This window comes from Thalia democratica, chromosome 1 (genome assembly GCF_965202585.1).
Source record: "Thalia democratica chromosome 1, ktThaDemo2.hap1.1, whole genome shotgun sequence".
In the NCBI taxonomy this organism is placed as follows: domain Eukaryota; kingdom Metazoa; phylum Chordata; class Thaliacea; order Salpida; family Salpidae; genus Thalia; species Thalia democratica.
Window position 1 is genome coordinate 114,927,843 of NC_139165.1, and position 27,092 is coordinate 114,954,934.

General features: G+C 24.2%; 2 protein-coding genes across 2 annotated transcripts; both read right to left on the minus strand.

Moving 5' to 3' along the window:
- Positions 1–2,655: 2,655 nt before the first annotated feature.
- LOC145842471 (kelch-like protein 25) lies at positions 2,656–6,687 on the minus strand. Its single transcript, XM_082949927.1, has 3 exons — positions 6,492–6,687; positions 3,932–4,896; positions 2,656–2,679 (listed from the first exon to the last, which is right to left on the minus strand). The coding sequence occupies exons 1-3, from the start codon at positions 6,685–6,687 to the stop codon at positions 2,656–2,658; spliced, it is 1,185 nt and encodes a 394-aa protein (XP_082806053.1).
- Positions 6,688–18,079: 11,392 nt separating this feature from the next.
- On the minus strand, positions 18,080–19,306 carry LOC145842482 (kelch-like protein 7). Its single transcript, XM_082949937.1, has one exon. The coding sequence runs from the start codon at positions 19,304–19,306 to the stop codon at positions 18,080–18,082; it is 1,227 nt and encodes a 408-aa protein (XP_082806063.1).
- Positions 19,307–27,092: the final 7,786 nt, after the last annotated feature.

Below are 27,092 nucleotides of genomic sequence, written 5' to 3' on the forward strand. Positions count from 1 at the left end.
ATATGTCAATTGAACAACACCCATCATCCGATCACTTACAATACAGAGAAATATTTTTTTTAAGGTTTTCTGTATTCTGTAGTTTCATATGTCAATTGAACAACACCCGTTACCCCGATTACTTACAATACCTAGGTATATTTTTTTATGGTTGTTGGAATTATGTAGTTTCATATGTCAATTAAACAACAACCGTCAACCCGATCACTTACAATACCTAGGTATATTTTATTTAAGGTTGTCGGTATTCTTAAGTTGCATATGTCAATTGAACAACAATAAACTAAATAGTTTTTTCTTATTTTTTAAAAACACACTTTTAATATTTTTAAGCATAATAAATATTATATTGGAAAGTTTTTAAATATTTAGCTTCTACAAAACCTGGTTATACCATAAAAGATCTTAAATTAAAGTTAATAAAAAAAAAAAGATTTTTTTTTCTATTAAAAAACAACTAAAACTTGAGTAGTAATCTTTTTAAGAACTCGTTAATTAAAACTAAAAAAACAAGAACTATTTTATTTACAACGAATAACATGTCCAGGGATAAACATAAAACTGTATCCGTGGTGTATAATTCAAAAAATAAAATGTTTTTTCTTACACCAGGCCTATGATCTAACAAAAATAAATATGTATGTCATATTATGTGCTTTCTTAAAACAAAGTTTTAATTGAAAGGCTTAAACCATAGATATTTTCAGTTTATTGTTTATAAAATACAGATTCATACTTTAGTACTAAAAAAAATCTACTATTTTAAAATTTCTGAGCTTCTTTATTTGGTTGTGCTAGAACTAAACAATACTTAATTTTATTCTTATTCATACAAGTGTCATGTTATATAAAATATATTATATATTTTATATTTCAGTGTGTATATATTATATATACAATTCAAAATTATTTTATGTTATAAGCAGTTAACTTAAATACGGATTTTGGTTTTTGCTTTTGAGCTTTTTGTTGCTTTTACTTGTACTATTACTTTGTATTTGTATCTTATGATCAACCATGCATATTTATTATACAACGTTACTAGCGTACTAGCGTAACGATGTCGATTGTTTTTATTTTAAATCAGGTCAGCTGGATTATTTTACTTAGTATTTCTTTCTAGCTAGTTTGTTATACTTTTTCGCACATTTAATCACTGTAAACACATTCTTAACTTACAGACTCGATTTTAGTTGTATAACCAGTAGTTGTCAAGGTGAACACATACTTTTTTTGGGTTGCAAAAAAATTTTTAGGGGTGCAGAAATAAAAAATGATAAAGTTAGATTAAGTATGTAGTTAATATTTAATAATATATTTTAAGAATACTGAACTTAGGATTTTGCAGAGAAGTGTTCAATAAATAAGTATGTAATAGAAAGCCATATGACTAAAATATCATTGTGAAAATAAGGTAATACAAATATAGAAGTCAATAAAAAAAAACATGAATTAAAAAGATTCCGCTTTAGTTGTTAAATGGTTTGCATGTAAAAGTAATTTGAGTTGTGACTTTTATAAAGAAATGCACTAATAAAAGTGTTTACGTAGTCCCACCACTAACGGCGCTTATTAAAATGAGATCTCTGGGTGCACTGATTGTAGTTTTTGCAGCTTGGTGTACACATAATTTGATTAGCTTGACAACTACCTAGTTTAAGCTATCTACAGTTTTATAAACTAATTACAATTAAACAGTAGTAATAATTCAATAAACATTTAAAACTTAATAAATTAGTTAGCTAAGTCAGTCTAAAAATTAGCCTGAAAACGAACTAAGGATTATTGTATATAAAAGCGCGTTATGTTCAGTAACCGCAAGGCCCGCGTTACACATATAACCAAGCATCCTAGGACAGTCTACGGTAACTCCGGCTTTGCGCTCGGACCTCTGGCGGATAACCTACAGGCCCGTGTTATATTGTAACACTTTATAGTGTTTTGCAGTCGAAAAAGGCTTTTTTTCTTTCATTTCACTTAAATTATTCAAACCACCTAAATTCAATGAGAGCGCGTTTGTGAGTTAATCGCAGAGCTTTTTTATCGATTACGTTTTTAGTTGTTGTAGCCTGGCGCTAAAGACGTTTAGTTATAAAGAGTTATGTTTATCACTTTGGCTTTTGAGCGAAAGTAGTTTATATTGTGTCAATTTTTTAACAGTTTGTTGTATTGTGATTCATCGTATTTTTATTAATTTGTAAATACGTTTTATGTTTTTAAGACTCGATTTCTTTATATTATCATTTTAAGCAATCTAACAATCTTACTACTTAATTAGGTTAAGTTTAAATGATTGTGTAATTTTAAATTAGCGTTTAATATATTGATTTAGCTAAGTTATTTAGCATGTTCAATTCTAAACATTAGCAGCTTAAGTAACCGTCACCGATATTGTTATAACGCGTTAAGACAGTTAATTGCCAGGTCCGCGTAACATAAGTAAAACTTCGGCTGACCGGTTCAATATATATAAACCATCATCCATCCTAAGACGGCTTAGGGTGACTCTGGCTTTGCGCATGAACCTCAAACAATACCTAACCTTCTTAGGAGTTTTTACTTTTAGTAGATGGTGACCAAAAAATATTAGATTTTTATAAAAATATTTAGCTAACTCGAAGAAAAGCCTAAAAGTTATTATTGACATAGTTTATTCTATGCCTGGTAGCAGCTAACTCCCTAGAGACAAAAATGAATTAAGAAAAGAAAGGTGTGAAACATTACTTCTAGTTTTCAAGATGTACTCAAGCAAATTTAGTACGAGACAATAGTATGGTTCGAGTATCAAAGAAATAGCAATATACAGTACCAATTCGTTTTATAAAATCTTTAGAGAGCTAGAAATTATACAAAATGTCTTGCAATTTTTACAGTCATTAGGCCTTATAACAAAAATATCAAATATTGAAGCTGTAATTAATATGTTCGAAAACTTTTGTTGGTACAATTATATCGAAAATCATAGAGAAAGATATGTGTAGTTTTTCTAGTTCAACTAGAATCGAAAACAGAAACCTCTATAAATGTAAGTTAATTTTACATAACTCTTATGGAATAACTTATATATTTAAATATATAAAATTATTTTATAAAAAATCAATAAAACTTATGATAGTTTAACAAACACAAATATTGGATCTCAGTATGATTCGCAAACAAATTAACCTTGTTTTGAAAACAATAGTGAGTGTAAAGATAAATAGTAGAATAGACCTTTTCGAAAAATTACATTGGAAACTCTTAATCTCTATTTTAAAGGTATTGTCAGTTCTAAATTTGAAAAGTTTATACTTTATGTAAAGTAAGAATTTTACCCATGTTCAAGATGCTCTGAACTATCGATATTTTTATTGAAATAATACGTTAAACTTATTGAACTAGATGATATAACTATATTATATGTCTACCTAAATATTATTAGTATTTTATTTCAACCTTGGGGCTGCCAATATTTGATTGTTACAAATTCTTATAAACTTTTGTACGTTTTAACTTATAATTTCAAGCTTTAGAATTTCATGAAAACTAAAATGTATTGTAATAAAAATAACTAATGTAAATTTTTTTAGCTTTAACTCTTTCTTACACAAATAATATAAAATACAATAGTCAAATTATACATAATTTATTAAACATATCTTTTACTACTCATAAACTTAAACTATTAATTTTAACTATGCATAAGTTAATTAGTATTCTTTATTTTTTAACAAAATACGATTTAATACCAAGGTAACTTAGCAAAGGAAAAGTAAATAAAGTCTTTTGTTACTTCAAATTGTTCTTCAGACCATTTATCCTTGTCAACATCATAACAAATTAATTTTTTTGTAATTTTGTAATCTTCAAGTATTAAAATTTTATTTCCAATAGACGTAGCTTTCTTCAAATAAATATTTGGTGATTTCAAAGCTATAAACTTCTTACAAACATTGTCAAATACTTCACATTTGCTTTTTCCATTATCAATAACAAACAGTTTATTTTTAGCAACAACTAAACTATGACCATAATGACGATTTATCGTGTTAGCCAGTGATGACCATTTATCACCAAACACATCATATGATTCTACTGATTTCAAAATAATATTATCATTATCCGTTCCACAAGAAACAACAATACTTTCTTGAAAAATTGTACAAGCTGCATACGATCTAGCTACATTAATTTCAGCAATTTCTTTAAAGCTGTTATGTTTTGTGTTGAATTCTAAACAGGGCTTAGTTGTTATTACATAGTCATCATCAAAATCATCTATATAACCACCAAATATAAATATTTTATTCATAAACGCACAAGAACAAAAGCAATGGCGTTCATCAACCATACTAGATACTACAGTCCATGTGTTAGTAGGTGGTGAATATTTTTCAACTGAATTTACAAAATTATTAGCCATATCAACACCACCAAAAACATAAACTTCTCCTTTTAAACAAACAGCTTCAAAATCTTCTCTACATTGATTCATTGGAGCAAGATATTTTACGCAGTTCATGTTACTTCTATCAATTTGTTTTACTTTACTTACAACTTTATCCATTCTATCATTAGAACGACCAAAAATCAACAAATTATATTTGTTTTGGTTACAATACCTACTAGTGTAAGAAATATTTGACTTTTTTTTGAAGTAGTTGTTGTTTGCTATTACTTCTTCTAATATGTTATCATTATCATAAATCTCAGTAATTGAAGAAATTTTATCTGTAATATATTTCAATGCATGTTCTGATAATAAAGGAAGTCGGACTTTTAGTAACAATTGTTTAGCATGTTTGTGACGTTGTTCACTATTGAATTTCAACCAAGTAATTGCTGCATTAAATATTTCAACTTCTGAATGAATAAACAATTCAGAACTTGAAACTATTTTTGCAACAAGACTGAAGTCTAAATGTAAAAAGTTTTGAGTTTCAACTACGATTGAAAAACATCGTTCTATATAATTTAAAGACGACTCAGAAATAGTAGCTAGGTTGTAACATTTAGCTAAACAATAAAATACGACAACATTTTTAACTGTTAATTTGTCTTGAAGGATTTTGCTAATCTTTATGAATGTATCTTCATTTTGCAAAAGCTTATTTATTTTCAAAGCTAAAACAATTTCATATTCTCTCATATTTGGTATATCTAAAAAATTAATTATTTATAAACATCATATTTGTAAATTTGCTTAGAATAATTGATTAATTTTTAGAACTAGAAATCTACGTAATTGATAACAACATTAATGTTTTATTTTAAATAAAATAAGAAATTGAAAATCTTTAATTTTATAAGTTATTTGTAACTATTGTTAAAAAAATAAAAAAATATTACAGTATTACTTTTTTAAATTTAACATATTAAGATATGGTAGTCTACTAGCAGTTCTCTGATAGGAGATTTGGCTTTGCGTTGTTTAAGATGTTTAGTAAAATTTTAAACTCTAATTTCAAAAACCGACAAGCATATAAGTCTGGCCCTTTACAACAAAATTTGAAACTCAAATTTGATATATTTTGGTTTAAAATTATTATCAGATAAAAATGCATTAAAATTAAGTAAGATATAAAATCAATAATTTTTTTAAAAACATAGAAATATTTTAATTGTCATTTTAACACCTTTGTAGTATTTATTAAATACAAAGTTTATCACAATAATTGTTTTTATTTATTAATTATATTTTATAGAACTTAATTTTTTAACTTTTTCTTAAAATCCACTACTTTTCGAGATTTAATAAGACAAAGTCGAAGAATTTAATAAAATACATTGATAAATGCAAAAATAAAATGCAAAAAGAGACTTTTTTGTTAGAAGAATATCTTTTCCTACATTTTAAACAGTCTTTTTTAAGTCTTAAGTAAATAATAAACCTTAATATTTTACCAAAAAAAAAAGTTGTCTTTTTTAACTAAAAAGACATTTTTTTAGATGTTCTTTTATTTTTTAGGTCGTAATTTTTCTAAATCTTTACAATAAATATTTTTAATAACAAGAATATATCCTGATTACTCAAGTATAATACATTAAAACTAATGGGTAAAATTTTTTTTTTGATTTTTCGGATTTCTGATTAGTTTTACTGTAAAATATTCCAGTAAATTAGATTAAATTGGTAACATTTAAATAAAATGACTAAATCTCAAGTATTTTATAATTTTTTGTAATTGAATTAATTATTTATAGTTTTCCTTTATAATTTACATAAAAGTAAATATTAACATTGAAATATATCACTAACCCCTAATATGCTCTTTGTATCTATTTATTTAAATTTTCTTTATATAGTTTACAGTTTTCAAATTTTTTTTAAACTTTTTAATAACATCTAATTTTAATACTAACTCTTTTCTTTTAAATTTTTAATCCTTTCTAAGCATAAAAGTTATGCTTTAACTAACAAAACAACTCTACAAAAAATTAAAATTAATAAAATATATCAAAACTAAATAAAACAAAATGATCAATCTAAAATATTTTTTTAATTTTCTTACCTGTACTATCAAAAGTGTTGTAAGCTCGTACACTTTTATCATCTAATTGTTTTGTAAAAAACTTCATGCATTTGTTTTTGAAACAATCAACTACTGAATTTCTACAATTTGCACCAAAACTTGCTAATTTTTCCTGGTTATCTTCAAGTTTTATTCTTTTAACACCAATTTTGTCCATATTACTTTCACCTGACATAACTTGATGATACTTTGTTTAATCTTGTTATAAAAAATCTGAAAATATTAGTTTGAATATGTTTAGCTATTTCAATAGTTATTTACTTTTTGATTAAGAGGAGTATTTAAACTTATAGTTTATTATGAAAAAACTTCGATGACTAACTAGTTTTTAACTATAAAAATTACAGTTTTAAACTAAAAAAATTCTAATTCTATCAAAATAAAATTTATAAATTTAAAAATTTAACTGAATTATTGCTTTTTTTATTTAAAAAAAAATAAAAGTATAAAATCAGAGTTTTTTAGAACTTGAAAAATTGGGATGTAAGAACACTTTAAAACTTTTGTTTTGTATAAAACAACATTAATTAAAATACTTTGTTAGTAAACATGAATAAAACTATAAACTTGTAATGTGTAATTTTTTTAATGGTTTTGGAAGACTAAATTAAACAATAGAAATAACAAAATATTCAACCACACTATAAAATTGATAATATTCATTTAATTAAGCTTATACTTTTGTTTTGTTTTTTCACAGATACCTAACACTACAAATATTAGACATCATTATGAATACTGCAATATTGTTTAAATAAAAACGACTAATATGTTTAAATGTGGTAAGGCAGGAAGTGATATATGATTAAAAATAAAGAATTAAAACTTGTATTTATAGAATATTAGTACAGTAATAAAAATAAACGAAAAAAAACAAAATAAAAATAAAATTAAGAAAAAACACTTGAAATAATTAAAACTATATCTAATAAAGTTAGCCAACCTGTGTTTTGATAAAAAGAACAAATGAGCCTAAATCAAACTTAGTAGAATATGTAAAAAGTATTTGAATATTTATTACATTAAACTTACCACTGAAATTTCACAAGAAGTAAAATGAATCAAATAGTTTTAGTTTGTTTTTTTAAACTAAATAAAGAATATTTCAGATAGTTATAATAACCTTAAACTTATGTCTAAAATACTGGCCTGAGATTAAAACTAGATTGAGTTCATTTTAGAAAACCTAAATAGTTCCGAGTCATGCCTTGATTATCTTTATTTATTTAGTATTTATTTATTTAGTTATCCTGAATGTTTAAATACTCTTATCCAACTATTATGAATTTCTATTATAAAAAAACCTCTTGGGTCAGCCCGAAATATATACAAATATCCTTAGTTATTTTAAGTGTGTGACAACCCTTATACCAAAATTTTTTAAGTATTAATTAAATATTTTTAAAATTTCCGGATACATAACTACATCTTTTGTTCTAATAACTTTTTAAAATAATAAATTGTACTTACTAAATAATACATTTAAAACCTAATGAGTACCAATAAAGTTAGGTCACTTAAGTTTATAATTTTAACCTAGATTGAAATAAAGTTGAAAATTTTTAAAACTGCAGTCAACACATTTGCATTGAACACTTCTTTTACGTGATTTCAGTAAAATATATATTTTTTTAATTTTAAGGATTTAGTTGGTAGGGGTAAACTATTTTTCTAGGTGTAAATGCTACATCAACAACCAAGATAAAATTTAAATTTTTAATGAAAACTTGCATAAAGTAAAATTTAAAATTATTTGGCCTCTTAAATTTACTTGAAGATTAAGTTACTAGCTTTTTATATGTTTTCTACTAAGCTTTATAACTAGATTCAATTCGAAAAAATAGGGTCTTTATTAAAAGCTTAAATCTATATATACAATAAAATAATTACTTGTATTTACAAAGTAAAGTACTAATAGAATTAAATTTAAGACAAAATAAAAATAAATACTGACACTGCTGACTGTAATTTAGATTAAGTAAAAAGACTAAAACAAGGTGTCATTCTTTGAGTACAAGAAAACAGAGCCTGTACTTAAGCCAGTTAGTCTGAGTCACCATGTTTAATAAGAACTTTTTTAATATTAATAAGCAAAAAACTTGACATAAACTACTCTTAAATCAGCTTAATAGACTAAAGGTTACCAAATATGAATAGTAATGTTAAAATAGATAATTTTAAACTAACTAAAATTACAAGAAAGGTCAGCTAGCCTGAGTTATGGTGTATGGCAATAAAGCAACCCTGTGACTAGCAACAGTTGTTTTTTACCAATTAAAAAATTCATTAAAAGCAAATAAATAAGTTTTGGATTCAACGAGTGTTTTAGGATAAAGCTGCATTATAAAAAAAGTTTTTTGTTGTTTTGGTCACTATAGGCTTTTTTGACATTTGAAACTTATACATCTCTCAAAAACTTTTTGTAATAAATTTAAATTTTTCTCATCAAAAACATAAAGGATAGATCTAAGCATATTTATAACATTTTAAAAACATTATACACAACTATATTATTTTTTTTTACAAAACTTACCATATCCCATGCAAGATGAAATAGCTTCACTAAATATTAAAAGTATAGTAACAATCTTTTTTTAATAAAAAGTTATTTAGAATTTGCAAGTTCATTATTAAGCTGTTATTGAGCAGCTTAAGTTAATTTTTTTAATCTTTTATCTTTCTTATGGGTTTAACTGGGTTGAATATTTTTTTTCTGTCCACTCAAATAGCTGAAGACTTCTTGATTTTAATAATACTTGAGTTATTTTACTTTAACTATGTGTGTACAACTCTATAACTAAAAGGTTTTTAGTAGACTAGGCCCTTAAATCAGTTTTAAAGAGAATTTTTATCACTAAACCAACAATATAATAAAGAGATGTTAGTTTAGGAATTAAGTTTTTTATTTATTACAAAGACTGCGACTAACATATTTTTACTTTCTATAATATACCATAGTGACAATTAATTTTTACAACATTTTTCCAGGTTTTTTAAGCATTTTCTTTTAATAAAAATTTAAACATAAAAAACAAACATTTCAAAATCTATATAATAACTAAAATGATACTCTAAATGTGTGGGAGTTTAATTTTTGAATAATATAAATTTAAACGAGAATTTTTTTGATTAATGTTGATATAATTGCATTTTCGTTACTAACTATAGTTAAATTCATTAAAACAAAACATGTAATTTTTCCGAATTTTACATAACTTTAATATTCAAAGTTTTTTCTTCAATCCAATATCAAAGTGCTGGATTTTTTTTTATAGCTTGAATTTTATATGCCATAGTTTTAACGTTAAATAGCCACATTAAAAACTAATTTAACTTTTGCTTTCATTTTTTTTCCAATAACTAAGTACCATGGATAGATTTTAATTAAACTCTAATTTTTAAGGTTAAAACATATTAAATTCATAGGTCAGGATCACATAATTGGGTTGTTTTGTTGCTTGATTAGGATTTTAAGCTTAACAATTTTCCCTCTAAGTTTTTAAGGGTTAAAATTTTATCTTTTGAGTATTAGCCAAACAACATGTCACCAAAAGTATTTTTTGACGAAAAAAAAGAAAGAATTAACTTTTGCTTACTTAAATCTTAATTAAAAAAGTAGAATTAAACATCAATAAACCTTCTTAAAAAATTCATCAGGGTTGCCACTTATTTTTGAAAATACTTATTTTTGTGTTTATTTTTAAGTTAAAATAAAAAACTAAGTGAAGTAGTGTTCAACTAAAATAAAATACTGTAAAGCTACTTTGAATGTGCTTTTTGTTAAATTGATAATTACAAAAAGTTTAATTTTATATTATATTTTTTGTGTGAAATCAAAAATTTAGTACTTCAAATGAAAAATGTGTTTAAAACTACAGGTTTTTTAATGATTTTTGTTCACATTTCCATATTCTTTAAAATTTTATTTAAAAATTTAACAAATTACAGGTTTTTTAGCCTATTCCAGGTTTTGTATTTAGTTTTCCACGTTTTGTAGACATCCTGTTTAACCGTGTAGATTGAAGATTGAAAATGATGTTTATCAAATATTATAAAGTGAAATATTACATTTGAAAACATATTATATTTCTTTATTATCAAAATTTGCTAAAGTATTTAATACTTAGTAATTTAACATAATTGCATAATTATTGTTATTTACAAAATACATCAGTCTCATAGTTTACCCTTTATAACAGTGTTTTATTATTATGTAAGTTAGCTTAAAACACTCAAGTAAATAAACCTTATAAAAAAAGTGAATAAAAGGTCTTGATTGTTGTAAATACTTATTAATATACACAGGGATTCTACTGCTTTAGTCAAAAAACTGTCCTGAATGACCATTTATTTGCTTGAGTCACCCTGAAATTTTTGAAATCCTAAGAAAAAAAAAACTTTTAAAATTCAATAAAAAAGCAACTTCTTCAACAAAATTGGGTAAAAAAAAAAAAATATTATAATCAATTCAACTAAACTTTATTTAAATCTAAAAAATGGCCAAAGATTTTCAAAATCTTAAAACATTTCTCAGGCTTCTAAAGATAATCATAACTATCTAGAACAGCTTGACTTTAAAATCAGATTTAAACTATCCTGAGACATCCTAATATTTACAAAAATTTTAAGATAGTTTAAGTAATCCTGAGTATCCTGAGTGTGAGGCAACCCTGTACATATATTTTTTGATTTTAATACTAATACTGATGAGTTGTGTCACTAGGTATTTATGTACTCATTTTGTTTCACTCCAATTCGCGTGGCCTGGTGTTGAATGGGTCCTAATTAGAGCTTTGAAGACTCTCTAATGTGCAAAATATTCCAGGATTTAATCAAAGTGGTTGACACATATACAAAGAAAAACAACCTTTTACAGTGATTTCTGCTAGAATTTCAGAAATTAAGATTAAAATGAGTTTTTTTTAATTTCAAATAAATTTACTTTATTTTCAAAAATGACATGATCTACTTTATTGTGGCAAATTGTTTAACATTTATGATTACATAATTTAAATATTGATAAAAAGCTTTGAATTTTTAAAACTAATACAAATATGAATAAGGTATAATTTATATTTTTTCTTTTTTATCTAAACTTCTACTTTTAGAAGCTTTTTAAATTTTCAAAATTTTATAAACAAATACAAAAGAGTAGCAAACTTGTAGTAAAAAAAATTATATCTATTAATATTTTTTAAAATAACTAATACAGTTTTTTTTGTTTTACCAAACAATATGTAATTTCCACTATATATAATACTTTTTATTTTTCCTACTACTATGGTATGAGCTGTGGCTATTGAACTAAAATGGCTTTTTTTTTGCTTTTTTTTTTAAAGTGAGTTGTTGAAACAACAAATTCAAGTCAATAAGAAATATTTATGTTTTTTTAAATTAAATTTTTTAATAAACAAAAGAAAAATGACTTCTGAAAACATATTATTAAAAAAAATAAGGTAAAAATCGAAGAAAATTTCAATTATAAATTACAACACTATGTCCGACAATTAATAAACAGTTGATTTCAAAATGTTTTAAAACTGTGGTATCTTCACACAAAAAATTTGGTTTTCAATTAAACATATCAATTCTTTTGATCATTTATATTTGCTTATATCAGAAGAAGTGACTGGAAATCTGTTATTCCGAAATGGATCCGATTCTAATGTTAGTGTGTTTACCCTCATATTTGCTGAGTCAGCAAAGTTTAATTCAGTAATTTCTCGTTTTTTTTTATTCCGTATCTATTTTGCCACCATACCAAAATATGTCATAGATTAATTTAAGATTAAACTTTATAAAATAAAGATAAAAACAAATAATAAAATGATTCATTTTTATAATAAATAAAAAATTATCTTGCTGACTCAGCAAATATTGAGTTAAACACCACCACGTTTCAACAAGACATTTGAAAATATTACGTTTCTGTTTTCCATTGAAATAGCATTATTCAAATAAAATAGGTTGGTTGTTTTTTAAGAGTAATATTTTGTAAAATTGACAAAAATTTAACAACCGTTTGTTTTCACACCAGTATTTAATAATTTATCATTCGCAACAATTAAATCTTGGGTATTATTACGTTTTATCATATCAGGGATTGTTCTGTATTTACTTGATCTTCATTATTGTTCCTTTCACCTGAACTAACAAAATTTCTTTGAAGAACTACACAAGCTACATTAATTCTTGCAATACTCATTTAAGTTGATTTTTTTAAAGAGTGACATTCTGTATTAAACTCTAAACAGAAGTTATTTGTTAAATTGTTATTATCTGCATCATTATGATGAAACCTCCGAAATTAAATATTTTATCTATAAAATATACAATCGCAAAAGTTTCAACAATTATCAATTTGCTATTTTATTTCAACTGTTAGTGCAATATAAATATTTCAAAATTTTTTTAATCAAATTGTTGATAGTATCATTACCACCTAATAAATAAACTTTTTTCTTCAAATAAACTATTTTTAAACATTTTTGGTTTTTAAAAGTTGAGTAAATTTTTTTTCTACTCAAAATTTTTCAATAAATTGCAAGATTACATACGTTCAATACAACACATCAACAAGTTGTTTTGAACACAAAAATTATTTGTACTGTTTTGAAATAACTTTTGCTTGCTATAAAAGTGTTTTCTTAATATCTCAATACATTCTATTTGCTAGAGATCGACTAATATTTATCTAAAACACATTACAGTGTACGATCTGCGAATAACGAAATCATATTTTAAATATTTACTAATTTGTACATTTTATATTTGTTTAAAAATTTGTTTTTGAAATTGGACCTTTAGCATCTTTTGTTAATAGTGGTTTTGACGTAAAGACAATTCCAGGGTTTGTTCCATAGTAAGTACTTCTTACCACTTGTCTTAATTTCTTTTCTTACATCTCAAAGGTTTTGGTAACGAATGAATGTTTTTCAGGTTCCAATGTCTTTATTTTATCCAAATTATTCGAATGTAAATGTAAATTAGTTCAAACTTAAATTATGTTAATTAACTTTTGTGAGTACACGTTTTAATACGATGATAAAAATATTTTTTCTTCCTTGTTAACTTTTAGATCTAAAATATTTATTTATACAATATTAGATGAACAGTACTGGTCTCGTATGTTCCAATGTTTGACTTAGAAAATTATTTAAAAGTATTTTGTAATTTTTGTGGTAAAAGTTAAATAAGTTACAACTTACCAAAGAATAATAACAAATTATAACTTTAAAAAAGTCTTAAAGCTAATTAATCTATTCGTTTGCATTAGTTGGTTTAGTTTTAATTTTAAGTAAGATTCGGTCATTTAGTGGTAGCAGGCCAACCTTCAAATTTCAAAAGATAAATATACCGACTGCGTTTTAGTATTTGCTTTCCATAACATACCAAAAATATTTTGCCGGATTTAATGCACTTAAATATTTTATTTTGATCGTTCTACATCAAAGCGTAAGTAAGCATAAGTTTAGGGTTCAACTTTTCTTTTGATATTAATCTATAAATTTTATATTAAATTGTATTTTTTACTTTGTTTTAATAGACAGACTTTTTTCTTTAATATTTTTATTCTTTATGTGTCTTTTGGTTTAAGTGGCCTAGGTCTATCATATGGACAATAAACTTGTTATAGTAAAGTAAAACACATAAAAAAGCATAGTAGTTAATTATTAAGTTAGAATTCAAAGAAATTAAAAAAATTTGTTTTACACTTTTAGTATTTTTCATCTTAGTTTCAAAATGAATTTAATTTTTTGTCCCTGGTACGAATGTTATTTTTATAATATTTATGGCTTCTAACGTTAAAGTTTACAGTTTAAAAATTTAAATCTGTGATTTTATGCCTTTGATATGTGTCTATTATAAAGTTTTAGTACTTAGTTTTTTTTTATGTTACAGATTTGGTATTAGCTAACTTGCATTTGATCGGCCTGCGTGCAAAATTGATGTTTTCTGCAAAAACGTTATCGTAGCAAAATGTCGCTGTGCAAAAATGTCACTTTAAAAATGTGACGTTGTGCGAAATTGTCGTTGTGCTGCCAACGTAGCTATAGAAAAGTGACGCCTTGCACAAGTGATTCTATGTGCAAAAGTGTCCCCTCGTGTAAAAGTTATCTCTCGTACAAAATTGACCCAATCCCAATTAAATCAACCACTAAATTTTCGAAGTAATTTATTGGCTTACAGCTCAAAAAACTGAAAAATGTCTTCAGAGGTGTTGTATAAGGCACATCATATAGATGATGGTAATACCCTGTGTGTAGTTTAAAGAACCTACCACTGCTGTAAACAAAGTCCCTAAACAAAGCGAATGAGTTTAATTACTCATATCAATGTATTTCAAATCAATTTTAATGTTGAAAAAATTTGTAGTCATTTATTGAAGTTTTGTTGACTTTGGTTATTTGTTGAAACGAAGTTAATTTTATCGTGAAAACGTCAAATTAATCATTACGTCTTAATTTTTTTCATCATTCTTAATCACTTAATTTTTTTACTTTTATTTTTCGTGTTTTGAGTCTTAAATTTAAATTTACTGGTCTTAGGCTACTACTAAATTAAATTGTTTCTATTCAAATTTTTGCGAAAAGCTTATTTAAAATTTACTCTTAGTGTGCTAGGTTTTCAAAATGAAAATTTAATTATTTCTATAGTTTTTTTCCCCAATATATATGTCTAATATTTCGTGGATTGTTTAAATGATTAAGTATGTTCTACAATCTAGTAAATTTAGTACATAAAAATAATTTTTATTTTCTGTTTTGAAGTATATTAAGCATTTTTAATCAACATTTTTTATTCATTTATGAATAAAACGTATTCTTCTTCAAAATTGATCTTATTTTTTTTAAAATCCATATTAAAGAATACTATTGTTAAACGCAAGTAACCTTAACAATATAACTAAAACTGAGTACAAAATGATTTAATTTGACTAAAAAAAATTATAAATTTTTTTTCAATTCTTGATAAGTAAATTTAGTTTTAAATACTTCTATGTTCCTTGTAATGAAATATTAAAGTAGTTAGTTTTAATTAGTTGATCAGCCAATACTTTACAAAAAAGTTCTTAAATATGTTAAAATGCTTTTTTCATTAAAATCGTTGTTTATCCAAAAAAATTTGTCCCATCAACTATTCATGTTTAAGTTTTTACAAAAATATTTTTAGTTGTCTTAATTTAGTTATCAAAAAATAAAGCTTTAGTGATAAACTTTTTTTTTCAAATAATCAGTAAAAATTAGAAAACTTCTATATAAATTTATACTCATTTACTATTGTGGCTTATATATATCAGTGTTAAAACATAAGTAGTTTATATTAACACAACGAGTTAATACGATGAAAACTTCACACAAGAAAAATCTTGAAATTCTTTTGTTACATTGCATGAGTTTTTTGACCATTAATTATTATTAACATCATTACAAATTATTGATAAACTAAATTCATAAAGTTTTATTATTTAATGCCTTATATTTAGTATAACAAATACTTGGTTGATGCTTTAAACATACAGATATCTTACAAACATTTAACAACTATCATCTCCACGGTCTATAACTAATAAATTTTCTTTTAGAGTAACTAAACTTTGAAAATACTGATCATTTATCATATTAGGCAGTGATGACCATTAGCAAAAACATCATTATTTGTTATATGTAAAATTTCAAACGGTTTCAATCAAAAGCAAGTCCAGTTTATGGATTTTATTCGTTGTAAATTTAATACTTTATTACGCTTATTGTGGTAAGCCAACATTAAATAAAAAACTCTTATTCTTCTTTAAATAATTGAAATTTCCTTAAGTATTTACACCTCTTTTTATAATGAACTAAAGGAAATTAGTTAGTTTACTCAACGAAAAAATTAAACGTTTTTATATAAAATATATCAAGTTTAATTGACATATCATCAATTACAGACATGTATTATTGCTTTAAAAATAAATATTACTTAGGATTAGAATCTGATTCAAAGATATGATTCGTTTCAGCAACCTTCTTTACCGTTTATTGTACCCGAGTATTTTTGAAAATAATAATTTTGTTAAAAAATTGAATTTTAATTTTGTAGTTGAGAAAGCTTGAAGCTCAGCTGTTATTAATTTAAATATAAAAACACCTTAGAAATATCCGAAAACAACGAGACCCAAGGTTATATGTTAACAAACTCCAAGCGCAGGTAGAACTTTTAGCCGGTAGCACAAAAGCTAACATAAAAGCTAAGGAGACACCATGTTTCCAAAATCTTAAATCTGTTTTTAATTTTCCTTAACAATTTACATATTACCATCAGTTTTTTTTAGGAAGAAGATAAGTCATCTAATTTATTTAATTATGTTCAACTTTTGTTCAATTAGTTAATCATTTCATTGCAATTTATTCAGTACATCAATAACAAGTGTTACAATAGCGATTTAATTATCTTTTTACTACATGACATAGGTAAGGACCAATTTGCTTGTATAGTTTAAACCGACAAGCACTAAGTGCTAAGAAATTGTTTAACAATGATTTGTTTTCAATTAAGCTTTTTGGTGAAATATAATTTTAAACAAATTTTTTTTACATAAAGATTTAATAAACAAGGGGGTTTTTTTCTTAAATTCAGATAAATATTTATTATTTTGTTTCAAATTTTAATATTGAATTTTTGGTAAACTTAATATAAAAAGTGAATATAATAATGAATAACTCTTTTCACGATTACAAGTTTGCTTTTAAAAAACATAGTTTTGAACAAGTATTACTAACCGCTGACTGTCGCATGAGAGCTGTTAACTTATTGGAAAACAAACACCTTAACTAGATGTTATGCAATCTAAATGTTTTTAAGCAGTCGAGCGAACAAGTAGACTTTGATCTATAACAAATTATACAATTAGGATATTTATAAGTAGCCGAGCAAACGAGAAAGTAATTTAGACTTCAAGCCGTGCAGATAATAACTCCTTTTGCGCTTTGAGCCGAATCGGCCATTATACGAAGGTAGCTGAACTACCGGTCTTATATAAACATTTGTTTATTTAAAAAAATACTTTTCATTTTATGCTTTAATTTGCAAGTACGTAGTTTTTTTATGTTATTTTTTATAGATTTCGTAATAATTATAGTCAGTTTTAACATCGACCTCTGCTGCTTTACTTTACAAACAATGGCTTTACTTTTGCAACGTCGATGGGTGTACAACTCGACTCGAGTTTTTAACATTCCATAAAGTCTATGATTTTTAACTGTAAGTTATTTGATATGAAAAATTAGTAGCCCATGTTTACAGGTGAATTATATCTAGCTAAATTACTGATGGTAGATTATATTTTTTAATTTTCACTTAACCGGTTACCTATTGTTAAATACTTACAATGATAGTGTGTTTAATATGGTATTGAAATCGATCTAAAAACTGTTCAAAAAAACTTAAAACTCTTATTTTTAACAATATAACAACATAGCAATCAAGTTAGAAAACATTTATTAGATAACAAGATGATATTTTAAGTTAAATTTTTACTGTAACCTAAAGTTCACAAATTATGCATTATTTTTCAACGGATTCTGTTAATATAAAGGTATCTTTGTGCAAGCAAAACGTCGAAGACCTTTTGTAACTTCACATGATTCAAGAGTCCATTCATCTTTATCGACATCATAACAAATTACTGATGAACTGTAATTTTGAATTATAACGATTCTGTTTCCAATCGACATAGCTTTATTCAAATCAATACTAAAAAGTGATTTTAGATCAACAAATCTTTTATTGACATTGTCAAAAACTTCACAACTATCTCTTCCGTATCCAATAACAAATAGTTTATCTTTAACAACTACTAAACTATGATTACTATTACCATTAATCATATTTGGCATTGGTGACCATTCATCAGCATATACATCATAAGATTCTACTGAGTTTATATCATTACCAAATAATTCATGGTTGTCCATCCCACCACAAACCACAATATTTCCTTTAAAAACTGCACAAGCTGCAATACTTCTTGTTTCTTTCATTCTAGCTATTTCTTTCCAAATTTGGTCAGAAAAATTTTCTTCTTTTGTATCTAGTTGTAGGCAAGAGGAAGTTGTTTCAATGTCAATGTCTTCATTAGATAAATAACCTCCAAAAAAATATATTTTGTCCATGAATGCACAAGCACAAAACTGCTGACGTCTATCACCCATTTTAGTTACTACTTTCCAAGTATTAGTAGAAGGTGAATATTTTTCTATAATATCTACCGGTTTAGCAACATTATCAAAACCGTCAAAAACATAAACTTCTCCTTTTAAACAAACAGCCCCAAAGTTATTTCTATATTGATTCAGTGGAGCAAGATTTTTAACACAACTTATGTTACTTCCGTCAACTTGTTTTACTTTACTTACAACTTCTTCCAATCTATCATCATAACCTCCACAAATTAACAAATTATATTTGTATTGGTTACAATACCTACTTGTGTAAGTAATATTTGACTTATTTTTGAAGTATTTGTTGTTTGCTATTACTTCTTCTAATATGTTATCATTATCATAAATTTCAGTAATTGAAGAAATTTTATCTGTAATATATTTCAATGCATGTTCTGACAATAAAGAAAGTCGGACTTTTAGTAACAATTGTTTTGCATGTTTGCGACGTTGTTCACTGTTGAATTTCAACCAATTATTTGCTGCATTAAATATTTCAACTTCTGAGTGAATATCCAATTCAGAACTTGAAAGCATTTTTGCAACAAGACTGAAATCTAAATGTAAAAAGTCTTGAGTTTCAACTACCATTGGAAAACATCGTTCTATATAATTTAAAGACGACTCAGAAATAGTAGCTAGGTTGTAACATTTAGCTAAACAATAAAATACGACAACATTTTTAACTGTTAACTTGTCTTGAAGGATTTTGCTGATCTTTATGATTGTGTCTTCTTTTTGCAAAAGCTTATTTATTTTCAAAGCTAAAACAATTTCATATTCTTTCATATTTGGTGTATCTAAAAAATTAATTATGTATAAATATCATGTTTGTAAATTTGCTTAGAATAGTTGATAGATTTTTAGAACTAGAAATCTACGTAATTAATAACAATATAATGTTTTATTACATAATGCTGTTATTTTATATATAATAAATAAATAAAAATTTAAATTCAATAAAATTTTTTGTAATTATTGTTAAAAAAAAAAAAAAAAATTAAAGTAATATTTTTTAATTTTAACATTTTAAGATATGGTAGTCTACTAGCAGATCTCTGATAAGAGATTTGGCTTTGCGTTGTTTAAGATGTATAGTAAAATTTTAAACTGTAAAAGAAAAACCGACAAGAATAAAAATCTGGCCCTTTACAACAAAATTTGAAACTCAAATTTGATATAGTTTGTTTTAAAATTATTATCAGATAAAAATGCATTTAAATTTAATAAGATATAAAATCACAAAATTTTCAAAAACAAAGAAATATCTTAATTGTCATTTTAACACCTTTGTAGTATTTATTAAACACATAGTTTATCAAAATAATTGTTTTATTCACTAATCTTATTTTATAGAACTAAATTTTGTAACAGTTTCTTTATATACACTATTTTTTGAGATATATTAAGACGAAGTCGAAAAATTTAATAAAATCCTCAGATAAATGCAAAATTAAAATGCAAAAAGAGACTTTTTTGTTAGAAGAATATCTTTTCCTACACTTTAAACAGTCTTTTTCAAATCTTAAGTAAATAATAAACCATACTATTGAACCAAAAAATAAAGTTGTCTTTATTTAATTTGAAAAGACATTTTCAGATGTGCTTCTCTATTTTTGGGTCATATTTTTTCTCAATCTTTACAATAATATTTTTTCAATAACAAAAATATCTCCTGAATACTTAAGTCTGAAAAATGATGGGTAAAATTTTTTTTTTGATTTTTTGGATTTCTGATCAGTTTTACTCTAAAAATATTCCAGTAAATTGGATTAATTGGTAACATTTAAATAAAATGACTGTATCTAAAGCGTTTTAAATTTTTTTATAATTGAATTAATTATTCATAGTTCACCTATATAATTTACATAAAAGTCATTTAACATTGAAAAATATCACTAACCCCTAATATGCTCTTCGTATTTATTTATTTTAATATTTTTAATATGGTTTACAGTTTTCAGATTTTTAAAAAACTTTTTAATAACCCTTAATATTAATACTAAGTCTTTTCTTTTAATTTTTTAATCCTTTCTAAGCATAAAAGTTACGCTTTAACTAACAAATTAAGTCTATACAAAATTAAAATTAATAAATATTATTAAAACTAAATATAACAAATCTAAAATATTTTTTAAATTTTCATACCTGTACTATCAAAAGTGTTGTAAGTTCGTACAATTTTATCATCAATTGTTTTGTGAAAAACTTCATGCATTTGTTTTTAAAACAATCAACTACTGAATTTCTACAAGTTGCACCAACACTTGCTAATTTTTCATGGTTATTATTAATTATTATTCTTTTAACATCAGTGTGGTCCATATTACTTTCACCTGACATAACTTGATGATACTTTGTTTAATCTTGTTATAAAAAATCTGATCATATTAGTTTGAATATGTTTAGCTATTTCAATAGTAATTTACCTATTGATTAGGAAGAATATTTAACTTATAGATTATTATGAAGAAACTTCGATGACTTACTAGTTTTTAACTATAAAAATTACAGTTTTAAATTTAAAAAAAATCTAGTTATCTCAAAATTATATTTATAATTTAAAAACTTAACTGAAATATTGCTTTTTTTATTTCAAAAAAAAAAAACAACTATAAATTCAGAGTTTTTAGCACTTGAAAAATTAGGATGTAAGAACACTTTAAAGATTTAATTTTTTATAAAACCACATTAATTGAAAATACTTTGATAATAAACATGAATAAAACTGTGAACTTGTTATGTGTAATTTTTTTTAATACTTTTAAAGTACTAAATTAAACAATAGAATTAACAAAATAATAATATTAATTTAATTTGGCTTATACTTTTCTTTTGTAATTCACAGATACCTAACACTACAAATAATGGACATCATTATAAGTACTACAATATTGTTTAAATAAAAACGACTAATATGTTTAAAGGAGTTAATGCAGGGAGTGATATATGATTAAAAATTAAGAATTAAAACTTATATTTATAAAATAGTAGTACAGTAATAAAGATGCACATAATAAAACAAAAATAAAATTAAGAAAAACACTTGAAATAATTAAAATTATATATAATAAAGTTAGCCAACTGTGTTTTGATAAAAAGAACAAATGAGCCTGAATCAGACTAAGTAGAGTTTGTAAAACTATTTGAATATTTGTTACATTAAACGTATCACTAAATTTCACAAGAAGTAAAAAGAACCAAATAGCTTTAGTTTGTTTTTTTAAACTTTATAAAGAATGTTTTACATAGTTATAATAACCCTAAACTTATGTCTAAAATACTGGCCTGAGATTAAAACTAGATTGAGTTCATTTTAGAAAACCTAAATAGTTCCGAGTCATGCGTAGATTTTTTTTATTTATCTAACTTTGGTATTTATTTATTTAGTTATCCTGAATGTTTGAATACTCTTTGCAAACTGATATGAATTTTTATTATAAAAATAACATCTTGTGTCAGCCATAAATATATACAAAAATCCTTAGTTATTTTGAGTGTGTGACAACTTATATCTTAATTTATATATATATAAATTTAAGTTTTATAATTTCCGGATACATGACAATATATTTTATTCTAATAACTTTTTAAAATAATTCATTGTTCTTACTAAAAAACATTTAAAGCTTAATGAGTGCCAATAAAGTTAGTTTTCTTAAGTTTATCCTTATAATCTAGATTGAATAAAATTTAAAATGAATTAAAAAGGTAGTCAACACAAATGCATTAAACACTTCTTTTTAACTTTAACAAACATTTTTTTCTAATAATAAGGACTTAGTTCGTACGTGTTAATGCTACATCAACAACTAAGCTAAAATTTAATTGTCTTATAAAAAACTTTATGAAGCACAGTTTCAATTTATTTGGCTACTTAAGTTTATCTGAAGATGATGCTATTAACTTATTATAGGTTTTCTTGTTTATAACTAGATTTAATTAGAAAGGAGTTGGTTTTTTTTAAAAGCTTAAGATAAAAATTAAAATAATTACTTGTATTTACAAAGTATAGAAATTAATAGAATTAATTTCTAGACAAAATTCAATGAAAAATTGACATTGCTGACTATTATTTAGATTGTGTAAAAAAAATTTTAATAAGATTTCATTATTTGAATATAAGAAAATACAGCCTGACTTAAGGCCAGTTAGTCTGATTCACCTGATCTTAAAAAGAACTTTAAAAATATTATTAAGCAAAAAACTTGACATAAACTACTCTTAATCCAGCTTAAGAGACTTAAGGTTTCTAAATATGAATAATAATCCATAAAATAGATAGTTTTAAATAACTTTAAACTTAAAGAAAGGTCAGCTAGCCTGAATTATGGTTTACGGCAACAAAGCAACCCTGTTAGTTTTTTAATAATTAAGCAATAATAGTTTTTTAACACTTAAAAAGTAGTAGAAGTTTTTGAATAATGTGTAATTTAGTATAGAGCTGCTTTATAAAAAAGTTTTTTATTGTTTTAGTCACTTAAGGTTTTTTCTTTTTACTTGAAACTTTATACATCATTCAGAAACGTTTTGCAAAAATTTTAAAACTTCTAAAAATAAAAAAAAAACAAAGGATAGATATAAGCATATTTATAACATTTGCAAAAATTTTAAACCTTTTAAAAATTAAAAACAAAGGATAGATATAAGCATTTTTATAACATTTTCAAAACGTTGGCCCACCCAACACATCTATATTCTTATTTTTTTACAAAACTAAACATATTCTTTGCAAGATGAGAGAGCTTCAATAGTTTTAAAAGTTAAGTAAAATTTTTGTATTTTACAATAAGTTACTTAACTTCACTTTTATAAAAGAGTTTACATACTCATTATTAAGATGTTGTAAAGGAGCTTAAATTAGTTTTTTGACACCTTTATCTTTCTAATGGCATATACTGGGTTGAGTAGTTTTTTTTTTAATTTCCAATCGAATAACTGAAGAGTTCTTGAATGTTATGACACTTAAATGATTTATTTTGAATACGTATCTACGATTCAAAAACTCGAAGGTTTTTAGTAGATGAGGTCCTTAGATCAAATTTTTGGAGATTTTTAAAAATTTTTAATAATCAATATGATAAAAAAATCTTAGTTTCGAAATTAAATTGCACATTGATGACAAAAACTGCAACAAACTGACGAACAAGAACTGTGACTAACATAATTTTTAATTTCTAACTCCATACTTAAGTAACAATTGTTTATAAATATTTTTACAGGTTTTTTGAAACATATATTTTTCTTTTTTCATAAAAATTTAACGTAAAGAAAAAATATGTTTTATATTTATATAATGAATTAAATGGTGTTCTGAATGTGTTTCTAGTTAAATTTATATCAGAATTTTTTTTTCATTATTATTGATTCAAAGTCGCTAAGTATAGTCAAATATATAAGAGTAAAACATATGGGATTTTAGGATTTACATAATTTAAAAATTAATTATTTTCTTATTTTACCTTTTTCAAAAACTAATTAACTTGATATTCTAGTTTGAATTTTCAATTCAGTAGTTTTCAATTTAATTATGCACCTTAAAAAACTAAAATGACTTTTGATTTGATTATTTTTACCAATAACTAAAGTATCATGGATTGACTTTTAATTTAATTTTTGCTTTAATGTAAGAACATATTGATTTACAGGCAAGGGTCAAATGATTGGATTGTTGAATTTATGTTGCTTACTTTGAACTTCCAGATTGATAGTTTATACATTTGTGGTATTAAGTGCTGAGATTTTACCTTTTGACTAGCCCCAAACAACATGTTACCAAGGGATTTTTTTTCGTTTTAATAGTAGAAGTTGAATCTAATTACTTGAACAAGAATTAAAAAAATTTGAACTAAACATGAATGAACCTTCTGAAAAAAATCATCAGGGTAGCCACTGGTTTTTAAGAAATTTCTTTCAGGTTTTTAAAAAAACTCGTCTTTTGATTATTTCTAGTTTAAAATGAAGTTTAAAGTTAAAAGCTCTGTGAAGCAGTATTCAAAATTATAAAAAGACTGGAAAGCTACTTTGAATTGGTATGACAATTTCTTAATATTTTTGATAGAATTGTGTTTCAAAAAATTTTAGTTTTTAACATGACTGTTTAAAATTCAAGGACTTTTATGATTTTTGTTATAATTTCTATATTTTTAGGGTTAGATCAAAATTTCTTAAAGTCAAGATTTTTCTATTTTCCAAGTTTTATGGCCACCCTGATTTATCTACCTGTAAATGAAAAAATATAATGAATTAATTTTGATAGCATTAATGTCACAACATATTGATTAACTTAATTAAGGGCCAGAAGAGGATCACATGTTTGGATTGTTGAGTGTACTTTTAATGCTTTCTTTGAATTTCGAGCTTAATAGTTCTACTAGTGTTTTTCTATACGTTTGTGTTTTTGGACTTTGAAATTTACTTTTGAGTATTCGCCAAACAACATGTTACCTGGGGATATTTTTCAATTAGAATATAGAAGTTGTTTTTCAATACTTTGATGTGAATTGAAAGTTAAAACAAAACAAGAATAAACTCCCTTAAAAATTTGATCAGGGTGGCCACTGTTTTTAAAAATACTCGTTTTATGGTTTATTTTTAGTTAAAAATTAAAAATTGTGTTAAGTAGTTTTCAATTAAAATAAGGAACAGTTAAGCTACTTATAATGTGTTTTTAAATATAAGAAATTGATAATGACATGAAATCTTATTTTATATCATAGTTTTTTGTGTCAAACCAAAATCTAAGTACTTAACATGTAAAAATTGTTTAAAACTCCAGATTTTTAATGATTTTTTGTTAGAATTCCGTACTATTCAAATTTTGTTACAAATAATTCTCTAATTTCAGGTTTTGTTTAAAGTTTTCCATGTTTTGTAGACATCCTGACTTATCCTTCTTGATTGAAGATTGAGACTTATGTTTTTCAAACATTATGAAATAAAAACATTAATTTTTAAAAATTATGATCTTTTTAATCAAAATATGCTCAAGTATTTAATCTTCAGTAATTTAACATAATTGTATAACTATATTTTTATAAAAAAAACATCAGTTTTATATTAACCCTTTGTAACAGTGTTCTTTTACTATGCAACATTAGCTGAATACAGTCAAAGTAAATAAGTTTTATATAAATAAATGATTAAAAGTTCTTTTTTTTGTTGTAAATACTTATTATTATAAACAGGGATTCTACTGTTTTAGTGAAATATACTGTTCTGAAAGCCATTTAATTGATTGAGTCATCCTGAAATTTTTGAAATCCTAAAAAAGAATCAAAAACTATTTCTTCAATAAAATTAGAAAAAAAATAAATTCTAATGATTCAACTAAATCTTATTTAAAGTCTGAAAAATTGCCTATTATTTTTAAAATATTAAAAAAAATTCTCAGTTTTTCAATAATAAAATACCTTGCTTGAGTTAACATGAGTTTGAAAATTAAATTAAAATTATTCTGAGTTATACTGAGTCATCCTGATATTTTCAAAAAATAAAAAAAACTGTTCGAGTAATCCGGAGTATCATGAGTGTGTGGCAACCCTGTATAAATAATTTTTTCACATTAACACTAATACTGATAATTTGTGACACTAGGTGTTTATATACTAATTTAGTTCTAATCAATATTGTGTGACCTGATGTTAAATGGGTCCCAATAAGTTCTTTGAAAAATCTCTAAATGAACAGTATTCAAAGATACAAACCCAGTGGTTGGCAAACACAGAAAAAAAATTGTTTTTTATACTGTTACAAAATTTCTGCTACAGAAAAAAAATATAAAATTTAAACCAAAATTAACTTAAAATATATTTTCTTATAAATTAGAAATGACATGCTCCATTAAATTGGGGCATATTTTTTCCCACTTATGATTATATAAATATAGTATTGATAAAAACTTTATATTTTTAAAAACTATTAAAAATATAAAATGGTTGTCATTTGAATATATTATCTTTATTTAAACTATAAGTTCTTAAAATATGAGAAAAACTTTATATAATAATATAAGAGAGTGGCAAACTTTTAGTTTAAACTTTATATTTAATAATATTATTAAAATTAACTAATCCCTTTTTTTTTGTTTAAAACTCAAAGATTTTGATGATTTTTCTTCAAAATTCCATCTTATTAAAAAAAATTTTCCAAAATTTTCAAATTACAGGTTTTTTAACTAGCTCCAGTTTTTTTTTTAAGTTTTCCATGTTTTGTGGACACCCTCACTTAACCTTGTAGATTGAAGATTGAGACTGATGTTTTTCAAACATTATAAAATAAAAAATTACATTTCAAAACATATTATATTTACTTATAATAAACACTTTCTAAAGTATTTAATCTTCAGTAATTTAACATAATTGCATAATTATTGTTT